General features: G+C 37.9%; 2 protein-coding genes across 2 annotated transcripts in view; one reads left to right on the top strand and one right to left on the bottom strand.

Moving 5' to 3' along the window:
* The window catches only part of LOC131425560 (ADP-ribosylation factor-like protein 6-interacting protein 4), a 13695-nt gene extending 2836 nt beyond the window's left edge, over window positions 1-10859 (top strand). The window contains exon 2 of the mRNA XM_058587578.1: window positions 10099-10859. Within this exon, the coding sequence (XP_058443561.1) occupies window positions 10099-10825 (727 nt within the window). The 3' untranslated portion in view covers window positions 10826-10859. The remainder of the gene's footprint in view (window positions 1-10098) is intronic.
* LOC131433176 (zinc finger protein 429-like) lies at window positions 10848-13025 on the bottom strand. Its single transcript, XM_058600056.1, has 4 exons — window positions 12861-13025; window positions 12430-12785; window positions 12256-12370; window positions 10848-12180 (listed from the first exon to the last, which is right to left on the bottom strand). Exons 1-4 carry the CDS (start codon window positions 12881-12883, stop codon window positions 10971-10973), a joined length of 1704 nt encoding a protein of 567 aa, XP_058456039.1. The 5' UTR covers window positions 12884-13025; the 3' UTR covers window positions 10848-10970.
* Between the last annotated feature and the right edge of the window lie 85 nt (window positions 13026-13110).

Genomic DNA, 13110 nt, shown 5'->3' with positions numbered 1-13110 from the left:
GACAGATGGTAGATCAAGTATTACAGAATAGGAATTTTGATATGTGGAGAATGTGTTTTTTGTAGTCCCGAGCAACTTTTTTCCATCCACTTATTCTTTCCCATTAACATATCAACTGATTTCATATTGATCATTGAATATCTTCCGTCTGACCCATATCTGGGAGCTCAAAATTGGACAGAATGTAGATCAAGTATTACAGAATAAGAATTTTGATATGTGGAGAATGTGTTTTTTGTAGTCCCGAATAACTTTTTTCCATCCACTTATACTTTCCCATGACCACCTCCACTGATTTCATATTGATCATCGAATATCTTCCGTCTGACCCATATCTTGGAGCTCAAAATTGGACAGAATGTAGATCAAGTATTGCAGAATAAGAATTTTGATATGTGGAGAATGTGTTTTTTGTAGTCCCGAACAACTTTTTTCCATCCGCTTATTCGTTCCCATGACCACCTCCACTGATTTCATATTGATCATCGAATATCTTCCGTCTGACCCATATCTGGGAGCTCAAAATTGGACAGAATGTAGATCAAGTATTACAGAATAAGAATTTTGATATGTTGAGAATGTGTTTTTTGTAGTCGCGAACAACTTTTTTCCATCCGCTTATTCGTTCCCATGACCACCTCCACTGATTTCATATTGATCATCGAATATCTTCCGTCTGACCCATATCTGGGAGCTCAAAGTTGGACAGAATGTAGATCAAGTATTACAGAATAAGAATTTTGATATGTTGAGAATGTGTTTTTTGTAGTCGCGAACAACTTTTTTCCATCCACTTATTCGTTCCCATGACCACCTCCACTGATTTCATATTGATCATCGAATATCTTCCGTCTGACCCATATCTGGGAGCTCAAAATTGGACAGAATGTAGATCAAGTATTACAGAATAAGAATTTTGATATGTTGAGAATGTGTTTTTTGTAGTCGCGAACAACTTTTTTCCATCCACTTATTCGTTCCCATGACCACCTCCACTGATTTCATATTGTTCATTGAATATCTTCCGACTCACCCATATCTGGGAGCTCAAAATTGGACAGAATGTAGATCAAGTATTACAGAATTAGAATTTTGATATGTGGAGAATGTGTTTTTTGTAGTCCCGAACAACTTTTTTCCATCCACTTATTCTTTCCCATCACCACCTCCACTGATTTCATATTGTTCATTGAATATCTTCCGACTGACCCATATCAAAATCAAAATTGGACAGAATGTAGATCAAGTATTACAGAATAAGAATTTTGATATGTGGAGAATGTGTTTTTTGTAGTCGCGAACAACTTTTTTCCATCCACTTATTCGTTCCCATGACCACCTCCACTGATTTCATATTGATCATCGAATATCTTCCGTCTGACCCATATCTGGGAGCTCAAAATTGGACAGAATGTAGATCAAGTATTACAGAATAAGAATTTTGATATGTTGAGAATGTGTTTTTTGTAGTCGCGAACAACTTTTTTCCATCCACTTATTCGTTCCCATGACCACCTCCACTGATTTCATATTGTTCATTGAATATCTTCCGACTGACCCATATCTGGGAGCTCAAAATTGGACAGAATGTAGATCAAGTATTACAGAATTAGAATTTTGATATGTGGAGAATGTGTTTTTTGTAGTCCCGAACAACTTTTTTCCATCCACTTATTCTTTCCCATCACCACCTCCACTGATTTCATATTGGTCATTGAATATCTTCCGACTGACCCATATCTGGGAGCTAAAAATTGGACAGAATGTAGATCAAGTATTACAGAATTAGAATTTTCATATGTGGAGAATGTGTTTTTTGTAGTCCCGAACAACTTTTTTCCATCCACTTATACTTTCCCATGACCACCTCCACTGATTTCATATTGATCATCGAATATCTTCCGTCTGACCCATATCTGGGAGCTCAAAATTGGACAGAATGTAGATCAAGTATAACAGAATAAGAATTTTGATATGTGGAGAATGTGTTTTTTGTAGTCGCGAACAACTTTTTTCCATCCACTTATTCGTTCCCATGGCCACCTCCACTGATTTCATATTGATCATCGAATATCTTCCGTCTGACCCATATCTGGGAGCTCAAAATTGGACAGAATGTAGATCAAGTATTACAGAATAAGAATTTTGATATGTTGAGAATGTGTTTTTTGTAGTCGCGAACAACTTTTTTCCATCCACTTATTCGTTCCCATGACCACCTCCACTGATTTCATATTGTTCATTGAATATCTTCCGACTGACCCATATCTGGGAGCTCAAAATTGGACAGAATGTAGATCAAGTATTGCAGAATAAGAATTTTGATATGTGGAGAATGTGTTTTTTGTAGTCGCGAACAACTTTTTTCCATCCACTTATTCGTTCCCATGACCACCTCCACTGATTTCATATTGATCATCGAATATCTTCCGTCTGACCCATATCTGGGAGCTCAAAATTGGACAGAATGTAGATCAAGTATTACAGAATAAGAATTTTGATATGTTGAGAATGTGTTTTTTGTAGTCGCGAACAACTTTTTTCCATCCACTTATTCGTTCCCATGACCACCTCCACTGATTTCATATTGTTCATTGAATATCTTCCGACTGACCCATATCTGGGAGCTCAAAATTGGACAGAATGTAGATCAAGTATTACAGAATAAGAATTTTGATATGTGGAGAATGTGTTTTTTGTAGTTCCGAATAACTTTTTTCCATCCACTTATACTTTCCCATGGCCACCTCCACTGATTTCATATTGATCATCGAATATCTTCCGTCTGACCCATATCTGGGAGCTCAAAATTGGACAGAATGTAGATCAAGTATTGCAGAATAAGAATTTTGATATGTGGAGAATGTGTTTTTTGTAGTCCCGAACAACTTTTTTCCACCCACTTATTCTTTCCCATGAACATATCCACTGATTTCATATTGATCATCGAATATCTTCCGTCTGACCCATATCTGGGAGCTCAAAATTGGACAGAATGTAGATCAAGTATTACAGAATAAGTATTTTGATATGTGGAGAATGTGTTTTTTGTAGTCCCGAACAACTTTTTTCCATCCACTTATTCTTTCCCATGACCACCTCCACTGATTTCATATTGATCATTGAATATCTTCCGTCTGACTCATATTTGGAAGCTCAAAATTGGACAGAATGTAGATCAAGTATTACAGAATAAGAATTTTGATATGTGGAGAATGTGTTTTTTGTAGTCGCGAACAACTTTTTTCCATCCACTTATTCGTTCCCATGGCCACCTCCACTGATTTCATATTGTTCATTGAATATCTTCCGACTGACCCATATCTGGGAGCTCAAAATTGGACAGAATGTAGATCAAGTATTACAGAATTAGAATTTTCATATGTGGAGAATGTGTTTTTTGTAGTACCGAACAACTTTTTTCCACCCACTTATTCTTTCCCATGAACATATCAACTGATTTCATATTGATCATCGAATATCTTCCGTCTGACCCATATCTGGGAGCTCAAAATTGGACAGAATGTAGATCAAGTATTACAAAATTAGAATTTTGATATGTGGAGAATGTGTTTTTTGTAGTCCCGAACAACTTTTTTCCACCCACTTATTCTTTCCCATGAACATATCCACTGATTTCATATTGATCATCGAATATCTTCCGTCTGACCCATATCTGGGAGCTCAAAATTGGACAGAATGTAGATCAAGTATTACAGAATAAGTATTTTGATATGTGGAGAATGTGTTTTTTGTAGTCCCGAACAACTTTTTTCCATCCACTTATTCTTTCCCATGACCACCTCCACTGATTTCATATTGATCATTGAATATCTTCCGTCTGACTCATATTTGGAAGCTCAAAATTGGACAGAATGTAGATCAAGTATTACAGAATAAGAATTTTGATATGTGGAGAATGTGTTTTTTGTAGTCGCGAACAACTTTTTTCCATCCACTTATTCGTTCCCATGGCCACCTCCACTGATTTCATATTGATCATCGAATATCTTCCGTCTGACCCATATCTGGGAGCTCAAAATTGGACAGAATGTAGATCAAGTATTACAGAATAAGAATTTTGATATGTTGAGAATGTGTTTTTTGTAGTCGCGAACAACTTTTTTCCATTCACTTATTCGTTCCCATGACCACCTCCACTGATTTCATATTGTTCATTGAATATCTTCCGACTGACCCATATCTGGGAGCTCAAAATTGGACAGAATGTAGATGAAGTATTACAGAATAAGAATTTTGATATGTGGAGAATGTGTTTTTTGTAGTCCCGAATAACTTTTTTCCATCCACTTATACTTTCCCATGACCACCTCCACTGATTTCATATTGATCATCGAATATCTTCCGTCTGACCCATATCTGGGAGCTCAAAATTGGACAGAATGTAGATCAAGTATTGCAGAATAAGAATTTTGATATGTGGAGAATGTGTTTTTTGTAGTCGCGAACAACTTTTTTCCATCCACTTATTCGTTCCCATGACCACCTCCACTGATTTCATATTGATCATCGAATATCTTCCGTCTGACCCATATCTGGGAGCTCAAAATTGGACAGAATGTAGATCAAATATTGCAGAATAAGAATTTTGATATGTGGAGAATGTGTTTTTTGTAGTCCCGAATAACTTTTTTCCATCCACTTATACTTTCCCATGACCACCTCCACTGATTTCATATTGAATATCTTCCGTCTGACCCATATCTGGGAGCTCAAAATTGGACAGAATGTAGATCAAGTATTACAGAATAAGAATTTTGATATGTGGAGAATGTGTTTTTTGTAGTCCCGAACAACTTTTTTCCATCCACTTATTCTTTCCCATGACCACCTCCACTGATTTCATATTGTTCATTGAATATCTTCCGTCTGACCCATATCTGGGAGCTCAAAATTGGACAGAATGTAGATCAAGTATTACAGAATAAGAATTTTGATATGTTGAGAATGTGTTTTTTGTAGTCGCGAACAACTTTTTTCCATCCACTTATTCGTTCCCATGACCACCTCCACTGATTTCATATTGTTCATTGAATATCTTCCGACTGACCCATATCTGGGAGCTCAAAATTGGACAGAATGTAGATCAAGTATTACAGAATTAGAATTTTGATATGTGGAGAATGTGTTTTTTGTAGTCCCGAACAACTTTTTTCCATCCACTTATTCTTTCCCATCACCACCTCCACTGATTTCATATTGGTCATTGAATATCTTCCGACTGACCCATATCTGGGAGCTAAAAATTGGACAGAATGTAGATCAAGTATTACAGAATTAGAATTTTCATATGTGGAGAATGTGTTTTTTGTAGTCCCGAACAACTTTTTTCCATCCACTTATACTTTCCCATGACCACCTCCACTGATTTCATATTGATCATCGAATATCTTCCGTCTGACCCATATCTGGGAGCTCAAAATTGGACAGAATGTAGATCAAGTATAACAGAATAAGAATTTTGATATGTGGAGAATGTGTTTTTTGTAGTCGCGAACAACTTTTTTCCATCCACTTATTCGTTCCCATGGCCACCTCCACTGATTTCATATTGATCATCGAATATCTTCCGTCTGACCCATATCTGGGAGCTCAAAATTGGACAGAATGTAGATCAAGTATTGCAGAATAAGAATTTTGATATGTGGAGAATGTGTTTTTTGTAGTCGCGAACAACTTTTTTCCATCCACTTATTCGTTCCCATGGCCACCTCCACTGATTTCATATTGATCATCGAATATCTTCCGTCTGACCCATATCTGGGAGCTCAAAATTGGACAGAATGTAGATCAAGTATTGCAGAATAAGAATTTTGATATGTGGAGAATGTGTTTTTTGTAGTCGCGAACAACTTTTTTCCATCCACTTATTCGTTCCCATGGCCACCTCCACTGATTTCATATTGATCATCGAATATCTTCCGTCTGACCCATATCTGGGAGCTCAAAATTGGACAGAATGTAGATCAAGTATTACAGAATAAGAATTTTGATATGTTGAGAATGTGTTTTTTGTAGTCGCGAACAACTTTTTTCCATCCACTTATTCGTTCCCATGACCACCTCCACTGATTTCATATTGTTCATTGAATATCTTCCGACTGACCCATATCTGGGAGCTCAAAATTGGACAGAATGTAGATCAAGTATTGCAGAATAAGAATTTTGATATGTGGAGAATGTGTTTTTTGTAGTCGCGAACAACTTTTTTCCATCCACTTATTCGTTCCCATGACCACCTCCACTGATTTCATATTGATCATCGAATATCTTCCGTCTGACCCATATCTGGGAGCTCAAAATTGGACAGAATGTAGATCAAGTATTACAGAATAAGAATTTTGATATGTTGAGAATGTGTTTTTTGTAGTCGCGAACAACTTTTTTCCATCCACTTATTCGTTCCCATGACCACCTCCACTGATTTCATATTGTTCATTGAATATCTTCCGACTGACCCATATCTGGGAGCTCAAAATTGGACAGAATGTAGATCAAGTATTGCAGAATAAGAATTTTGATATGTGGAGAATGTGTTTTTTGTAGTCGCGAACAACTTTTTTCCATCCACTTATTCGTTCCCATGACCACCTCCACTGATTTCATATTGATCATCGAATATCTTCCGTCTGACCCATATCTGGGAGCTCAAAATTGGACAGAATGTAGATCAAGTATTACAGAATAAGAATTTTGATATGTTGAGAATGTGTTTTTTGTAGTCGCGAACAACTTTTTTCCATCCTCTTATTCGTTCCCATGACCACCTCCACTGATTTCATATTGTTCATTGAATATCTTCCGACTGACCCATATCTGGGAGCTCAAAATTGGACAGAATGTAGATCAAGTATTACAGAATAAGAATTTTGATATGTGGAGAATGTGTTTTTTGTAGTTCCGAATAACTTTTTTCCATCCACTTATACTTTCCCATGGCCACCTCCACTGATTTCATATTGATCATCGAATATCTTCCGTCTGACCCATATCTGGGAGCTCAAAATTGGACAGAATGTAGATCAAGTATTGCAGAATAAGAATTTTGATATGTGGAGAATGTGTTTTTTGTAGTCCCGAACAACTTTTTTCCATCCACTTATACTTTCCCATGACCACCTCCACTGATTTCATATTGATCATCGAATATCTTCCGTCTGACCCATATCTGGGAGCTCAAAATTGGACAGAATGTAGATCAAGTATTACAGAATAAGAATTTCGATATGTGGAGAATGTGTTTTTTGTAGTCCCGAACAACTTTTTTCCATCCACTTATTCTTTCCCATGACCACCTCCACTGATTTCATATTGTTCATTGAATATCTTCCGTCTGACCCATATCTGGGAGCTCAAAATTGGACAGAATGTAGATCAAGTATTACAGAATGAGAATTTTGATATGTTGAGAATGTGTTTTTTGTAGTCGCGAACAACTTTTTTCCATCCACTTATTCGTTCCCATGACCACCTCCACTGATTTCATATTGTTCATTGAATATCTTCCGACTGACCCATATCTGGGAGCTCAAAATTGGACAGAATGTAGATCAAGTATTACAGAATTAGAATTTTGATATGTGGAGAATGTGTTTTTTGTAGTCCCGAACAACTTTTTTCCATCCACTTATTCGTTCCCATGACTACCTCCACTGATTTCATATTTTTCATTGAATATCTTCCGACTGACCCATATCTGGGAGCTCAAAATTGGACAGAATGTAGATCAAGTATTACAGAATTAGAATTTTCATATGTGGAGAATGTGTTTTTTGTAGTACCGAACAACTTTTTTCCACCCACTTATTCTTTCCCATGAACATATCAACTGATTTCATATTGATCATCGAATATCTTCCGTCTGACCCATATCTGGGAGCTCAAAATTGGACAGAATGTAGATCAAGTATTACAAAATTAGAATTTTGATATGTGGAGAATGTGTTTTTTGTAGTCCCGAACAACTTTTTTCCACCCACTTATTCTTTCCCATGAACATATCCACTGATTTCATATTGATCATCGAATATCTTCCGTCTGACCCATATCTGGGAGCTCAAAATTGGACAGAATGTAGATCAAGTATTACAGAATAAGTATTTTGATATGTGGAGAATGTGTTTTTTGTAGTCCCGAACAACTTTTTTCCATCCACTTATTCTTTCCCATGACCACCTCCACTGATTTCATATTGATCATTGAATATCTTCCGTCTGACTCATATTTGGAAGCTCAAAATTGGACAGAATGTAGATCAAGTATTACAGAATAAGAATTTTGATATGTGGAGAATGTGTTTTTTGTAGTCGCGAACAACTTTTTTCCATCCACTTATTCGTTCCCATGGCCACCTCCACTGATTTCATATTGATCATCGAATATCTTCCGTCTGACCCATATCTGGGAGCTCAAAATTGGACAGAATGTAGATCAAGTATTACAGAATAAGAATTTTGATATGTTGAGAATGTGTTTTTTGTAGTCGCGAACAACTTTTTTCCATCCACTTATTCGTTCCCATGACCACCTCCACTGATTTCATATTGTTCATTGAATATCTTCCGACTGACCCATATCTGGGAGCTCAAAATTGGACAGAATGTAGATCAAGTATTACAGAATAAGAATTTTGATATGTGGAGAATGTGTTTTTTGTAGTCCCGAATAACTTTTTTCCATCCACTTATACTTTCCCATGACCACCTCCACTGATTTCATATTGATCATCGAATATCTTCCGTCTGACCCATATCTGGGAGCTCAAAATTGGACAGAATGTAGATCAAGTATTGCAGAATAAGAATTTTGATATGTGGAGAATGTGTTTTTTGTAGTCGCGAACAACTTTTTTCCATCCACTTATTCGTTCCCATGACCACCTCCACTGATTTCATATTGATCATCGAATATCTTCCGTCTGACCCATATCTGGGAGCTCAAAATTGGACAGAATGTAGATCAAATATTGCAGAATAAGAATTTTGATATGTGGAGAATGTGTTTTTTGTAGTCCCGAATAACTTTTTTCCATCCACTTATACTTTCCCATGACCACCTCCACTGATTTCATATTGAATATCTTCCGTCTGACCCATATCTGGGAGCTCAAAATTGGACAGAATGTAGATCAAGTATTACAGAATAAGAATTTTGATATGTGGAGAATGTGTTTTTTGTAGTCCCGAACAACTTTTTTCCATCCACTTATTCTTTCCCATGACCACCTCCACTGATTTCATATTGTTCATTGAATATCTTCCGTCTGACCCATATCTGGGAGCTCAAAATTGGACAGAATGTAGATCAAGTATTACAGAATAAGAATTTTGATATGTGGAGAATGTGTTTTTTGTAGTCCCGAACAACTTTTTTCCATCCACTTATACTTTCCCATGACCACCTCCACTGATTTCATATTGTTCATTGAATATCTTCCGTCTGACCCATATCTGGGAGCTCAAAATTGGACAGAATGTAGATCAAGTATTACAGAATAGGAATTTTGATATGTGGAGAATGTGTTTTTTGTAGTCCCGAACAACTTTTTTCCATCCACTTATACTTTCCCATGACCACCTCCACTGATTTCATATTGTTCATTGAATATCTTCCGTCTGACCCATATCTGGGAGCTCAAAATTGGACATAATGCTGATTAAGTATTATAGAATGAGGATATTTCTGGGTAGAAAATATTTTTTTAATGGTAGCGGGCGTATTTTTTCACATTAATCTTTTTTTTGTTAGGATTAATACATTTGTTTGCATACTTACCGATAAATTTGCAACATCTGCGAAATTAAAATATCGAGTAGCTGTCATACAATATTGATTAAATGTGATTCATTATCTTTCTATTATACGGCACAGTCAAACTGCGAATCGAAGTATGTTCGTACATATGGTAGATTTATAAAGTTATTAAATATAAACACGCTTGTAGTTATGTTTATTTACTCGAGAATTTATTTTCTGGTTTTAATAATTGTTCAACATACTGATAAAATTCATTAAAAGGACCATTAGGTGGCGCATCGACAACGATTTAAATTAATTTTTACTGAATACCTCCCTTAGCTGGTGGGGGAAATCCCAGCTTTTATTTATCAGAGGTAGGTGGCGCTTCGGTAGCTGTTTAGCAGGTATTCTCCTGAAAAGGTTCTTGTCTCGGACTGGTGGTTCAGCCAGCAGGTGGGCCGTTTCACGGCGGTGGAAGAGTCGTCGTGATTCTACATCATCTAGTTCCGACAGCTGCAGTAGTAGCAGTTCCTCTGGAAGTTCGAGTGGTAGCAGTAGTAAAAGCCCTGCACGAAAAAAAGATAAAAAAGCATCCAAAGAGGATTCGCTCAGTAGAAAAGAAAAGCGAAAAATCAAGAAGCTGCATAAAAAAGAAGCTAGACGAGAACGCAAGGCAGCTAAAGAACAAAAGAAAGCATTGAAAAAACAGTTTAAATTAGCTCGAAAAGCCGAAAGACAGCTGCGCAAACAGGAGAAAATAGAATCCAAGAAAAGTAAACCAGAACCATCTGCACCGCCAGACCCGGGAGATGACTGTGGTGTGCCGCTGCAACTGATGGACACAAGAGCCCGGGCACCGGAAACAAGAGAACAGTATGAAGCAAGACAATCGGTGATTCGTCGGGTGGTAGATCCGGAAACCGGCCGCAGCAGATTGGTCAAAGGTGACGGGGAGATAATCGAAGAATGTGTCAGCAGGACTCGACATCAGGACTTTAACAGACAAGCAACGGCCGGCGATGGGGCCGAGTTTCAACGACGAACGCTTGGGTGGAATGTGGATTGAGTTATGATTTGAAATAAAAACATTTTCCAATGAATGCCTAATATTTTTACAGGCTGTAATGTTTGTCATCTTTATTTCCTCTGACTTAGTTCAAATTAGATTGAAGTCTACCGTAATCAAGGTTTGAAAAGAAACAAAAACAAATTTAGTCACCGAGAATCAATGGTGGCGTGGATAATCGGGTTTCCTGCGTCGAACTCAGTCTCCATTCGGTGCATAGTGAACAGTCGTGAAGTTTCACATCCAACGAACACCCGTGATGTTGCAAATGCTCACTGAATTGATCGTGCTCATCTACAATATCAATGCATATTTCACATTGACACAACTCGAAAGGCTTTGGAGATGATGCAAGCGAACTGGCAACCGTCGCTCGACACTGTTTCAGATGAATATTGAATTCCAGCAAATCGTGGAACTGCACAAAACAGATGGTGCAGATTACTTCTTCCGGGATAATCTGAGCTTCTGAATTGGTTGGGCTGTGCTGGTTCATTTTCAAAAGATCATCGTCTGAAAGTTTGTCCAGAGACACCATAATGCGACCGCTTTCTACCGTTCGAGACAATGTGTTTTTATTGTTCTCTATCTTCCTGTCAGGGAAGCGCGCATTTCTCATGTGAGGAAGAATCGGTCCTAAACAAACAACAAATCGACCATTCTTTTCAATGTGTGGATCTTTACCGTCGGTGTCGGTGATTATCCTATCAAGCGCCTCATTTCTGAAAGGTCTTCGAAGTTTACGCTCTACGTGGTGGTGCTGCTTGGATAGATCTGGCAGCGGTTTGTCAGAGTGCAGTGCTTTGAGATGGAAAATGTAGCGACCTTTGTTCGAAAACATTCTGTCACAGTATCGACACTTGCAATACATCGGTGTACGAACTCGGCAATTATCCATTTTGCGGTGAGCATCCAGTTCATGAGATCTTCTGAACTGTATGCCACACTTCTCGCAACTAATCATTAGTTTTTTCTCGTGTCGCAATGCATGCTCTTTCAGCTGTTGATGGGTTGGAAATTTTTTACCACACTTTTCGCAGCTGATCATCAGTTTTGTGTCATGTCGTAATGCATGTTCTCTCAACTGTGGATAAGTTCGCAATTTTTTACCACATACAACACAGTAAAAGCCATCGTTTTGATAATGCTTCAGCGCAAGATGATTCTTAAGCTTTGTGGCAGTGTGAAAGTTTCGTCTACATAAACAACACCAGCCGACACTCATCGGATTCACCACCGAATCATTTTGATCCTGGTTCTCCTGTTCCAGTGACTCTGGAGCAACAACAGTCCTTTCGTCATCATCCTTCGCTTCTAACATTCGCTGAGACCATCTCGAGTAAGATTCGAAATAACTGAAAGAAAAAAAAACAGACAGACCATCTACTGACAGCAATTCGAAACAAGCTAACTCTAGATTGAAACGGTACCTCGTCAGAGCTAATCGTTTTTCGTAGTTTTGTAACCCGTCAACTACATGTGGTTCTTGTTTTGGGCTATCCTCGTTCAGCACAACTTCGGGCAGAATCAGTTCACTCTCGGAAGCTGAAATAAAAATAAAATAAATGTGCCATTCAATCCCATAATATTAGAGAACAGCTCACTTCTATCGTCAGCCTCATCGAAACCGGGCTTCGGGAGTACATTCATAAATACACGATCCTCCGGGAAATCATAGAACAGAACCAGTGCGGTTGGATCGTTCTGTCGTTTCTGTTTCAGTGCCTCGTCACACAAACGACAGTTTTCGCGGAACTCAATTATTCGTTCTATTTCCGTGGTACACTTGCGACATACAGCACAGGGAAAGTCTTCGTCCAACTTGAGCCACACGCCCAGACACGAACCGATAGTGTTGATAAACGGTAGATCGACTTCGGTTCCATTAGTACGAATAACCCAGTGAATGTTTTGCCGAGAAAAACACAACCGACAAAACTGAGTCGGATTGTTGCAGGGGCTGGGAAGGGGAAGAGAAATGTGATTTGGGATATTTATTGAAATTTTCTAAGCAAAACAAAATGAATATACGTACACCTCCGGGAGTGTTTGGGACATCACGAAGTTCCCGGGGAAAATCTTTCGTGCAAGATGGCTATCGCAACACCGAAGCAGACCTTTTGTATGATCGATATTGTTTTTTTTAAGAATGACAGCTGATAGAAAATCAAGGGGCACACGGATACAAATAATGACTGTTTCAAACAAGGGCGAAACTTACACTGAAATAAATATTCGGTTTGAGTTACACAAAATGAGTAGTGATAATCATACGACAAATCTTA

The sequence above is a fragment of the Malaya genurostris genome, chromosome 1 (assembly GCF_030247185.1).
Source record: "Malaya genurostris strain Urasoe2022 chromosome 1, Malgen_1.1, whole genome shotgun sequence".
Taxonomy (NCBI): domain Eukaryota; kingdom Metazoa; phylum Arthropoda; class Insecta; order Diptera; family Culicidae; genus Malaya; species Malaya genurostris.
Note: the sequence above shows the minus strand (reverse complement) of the source record. Positions and strands in the feature narration are given on the sequence as shown.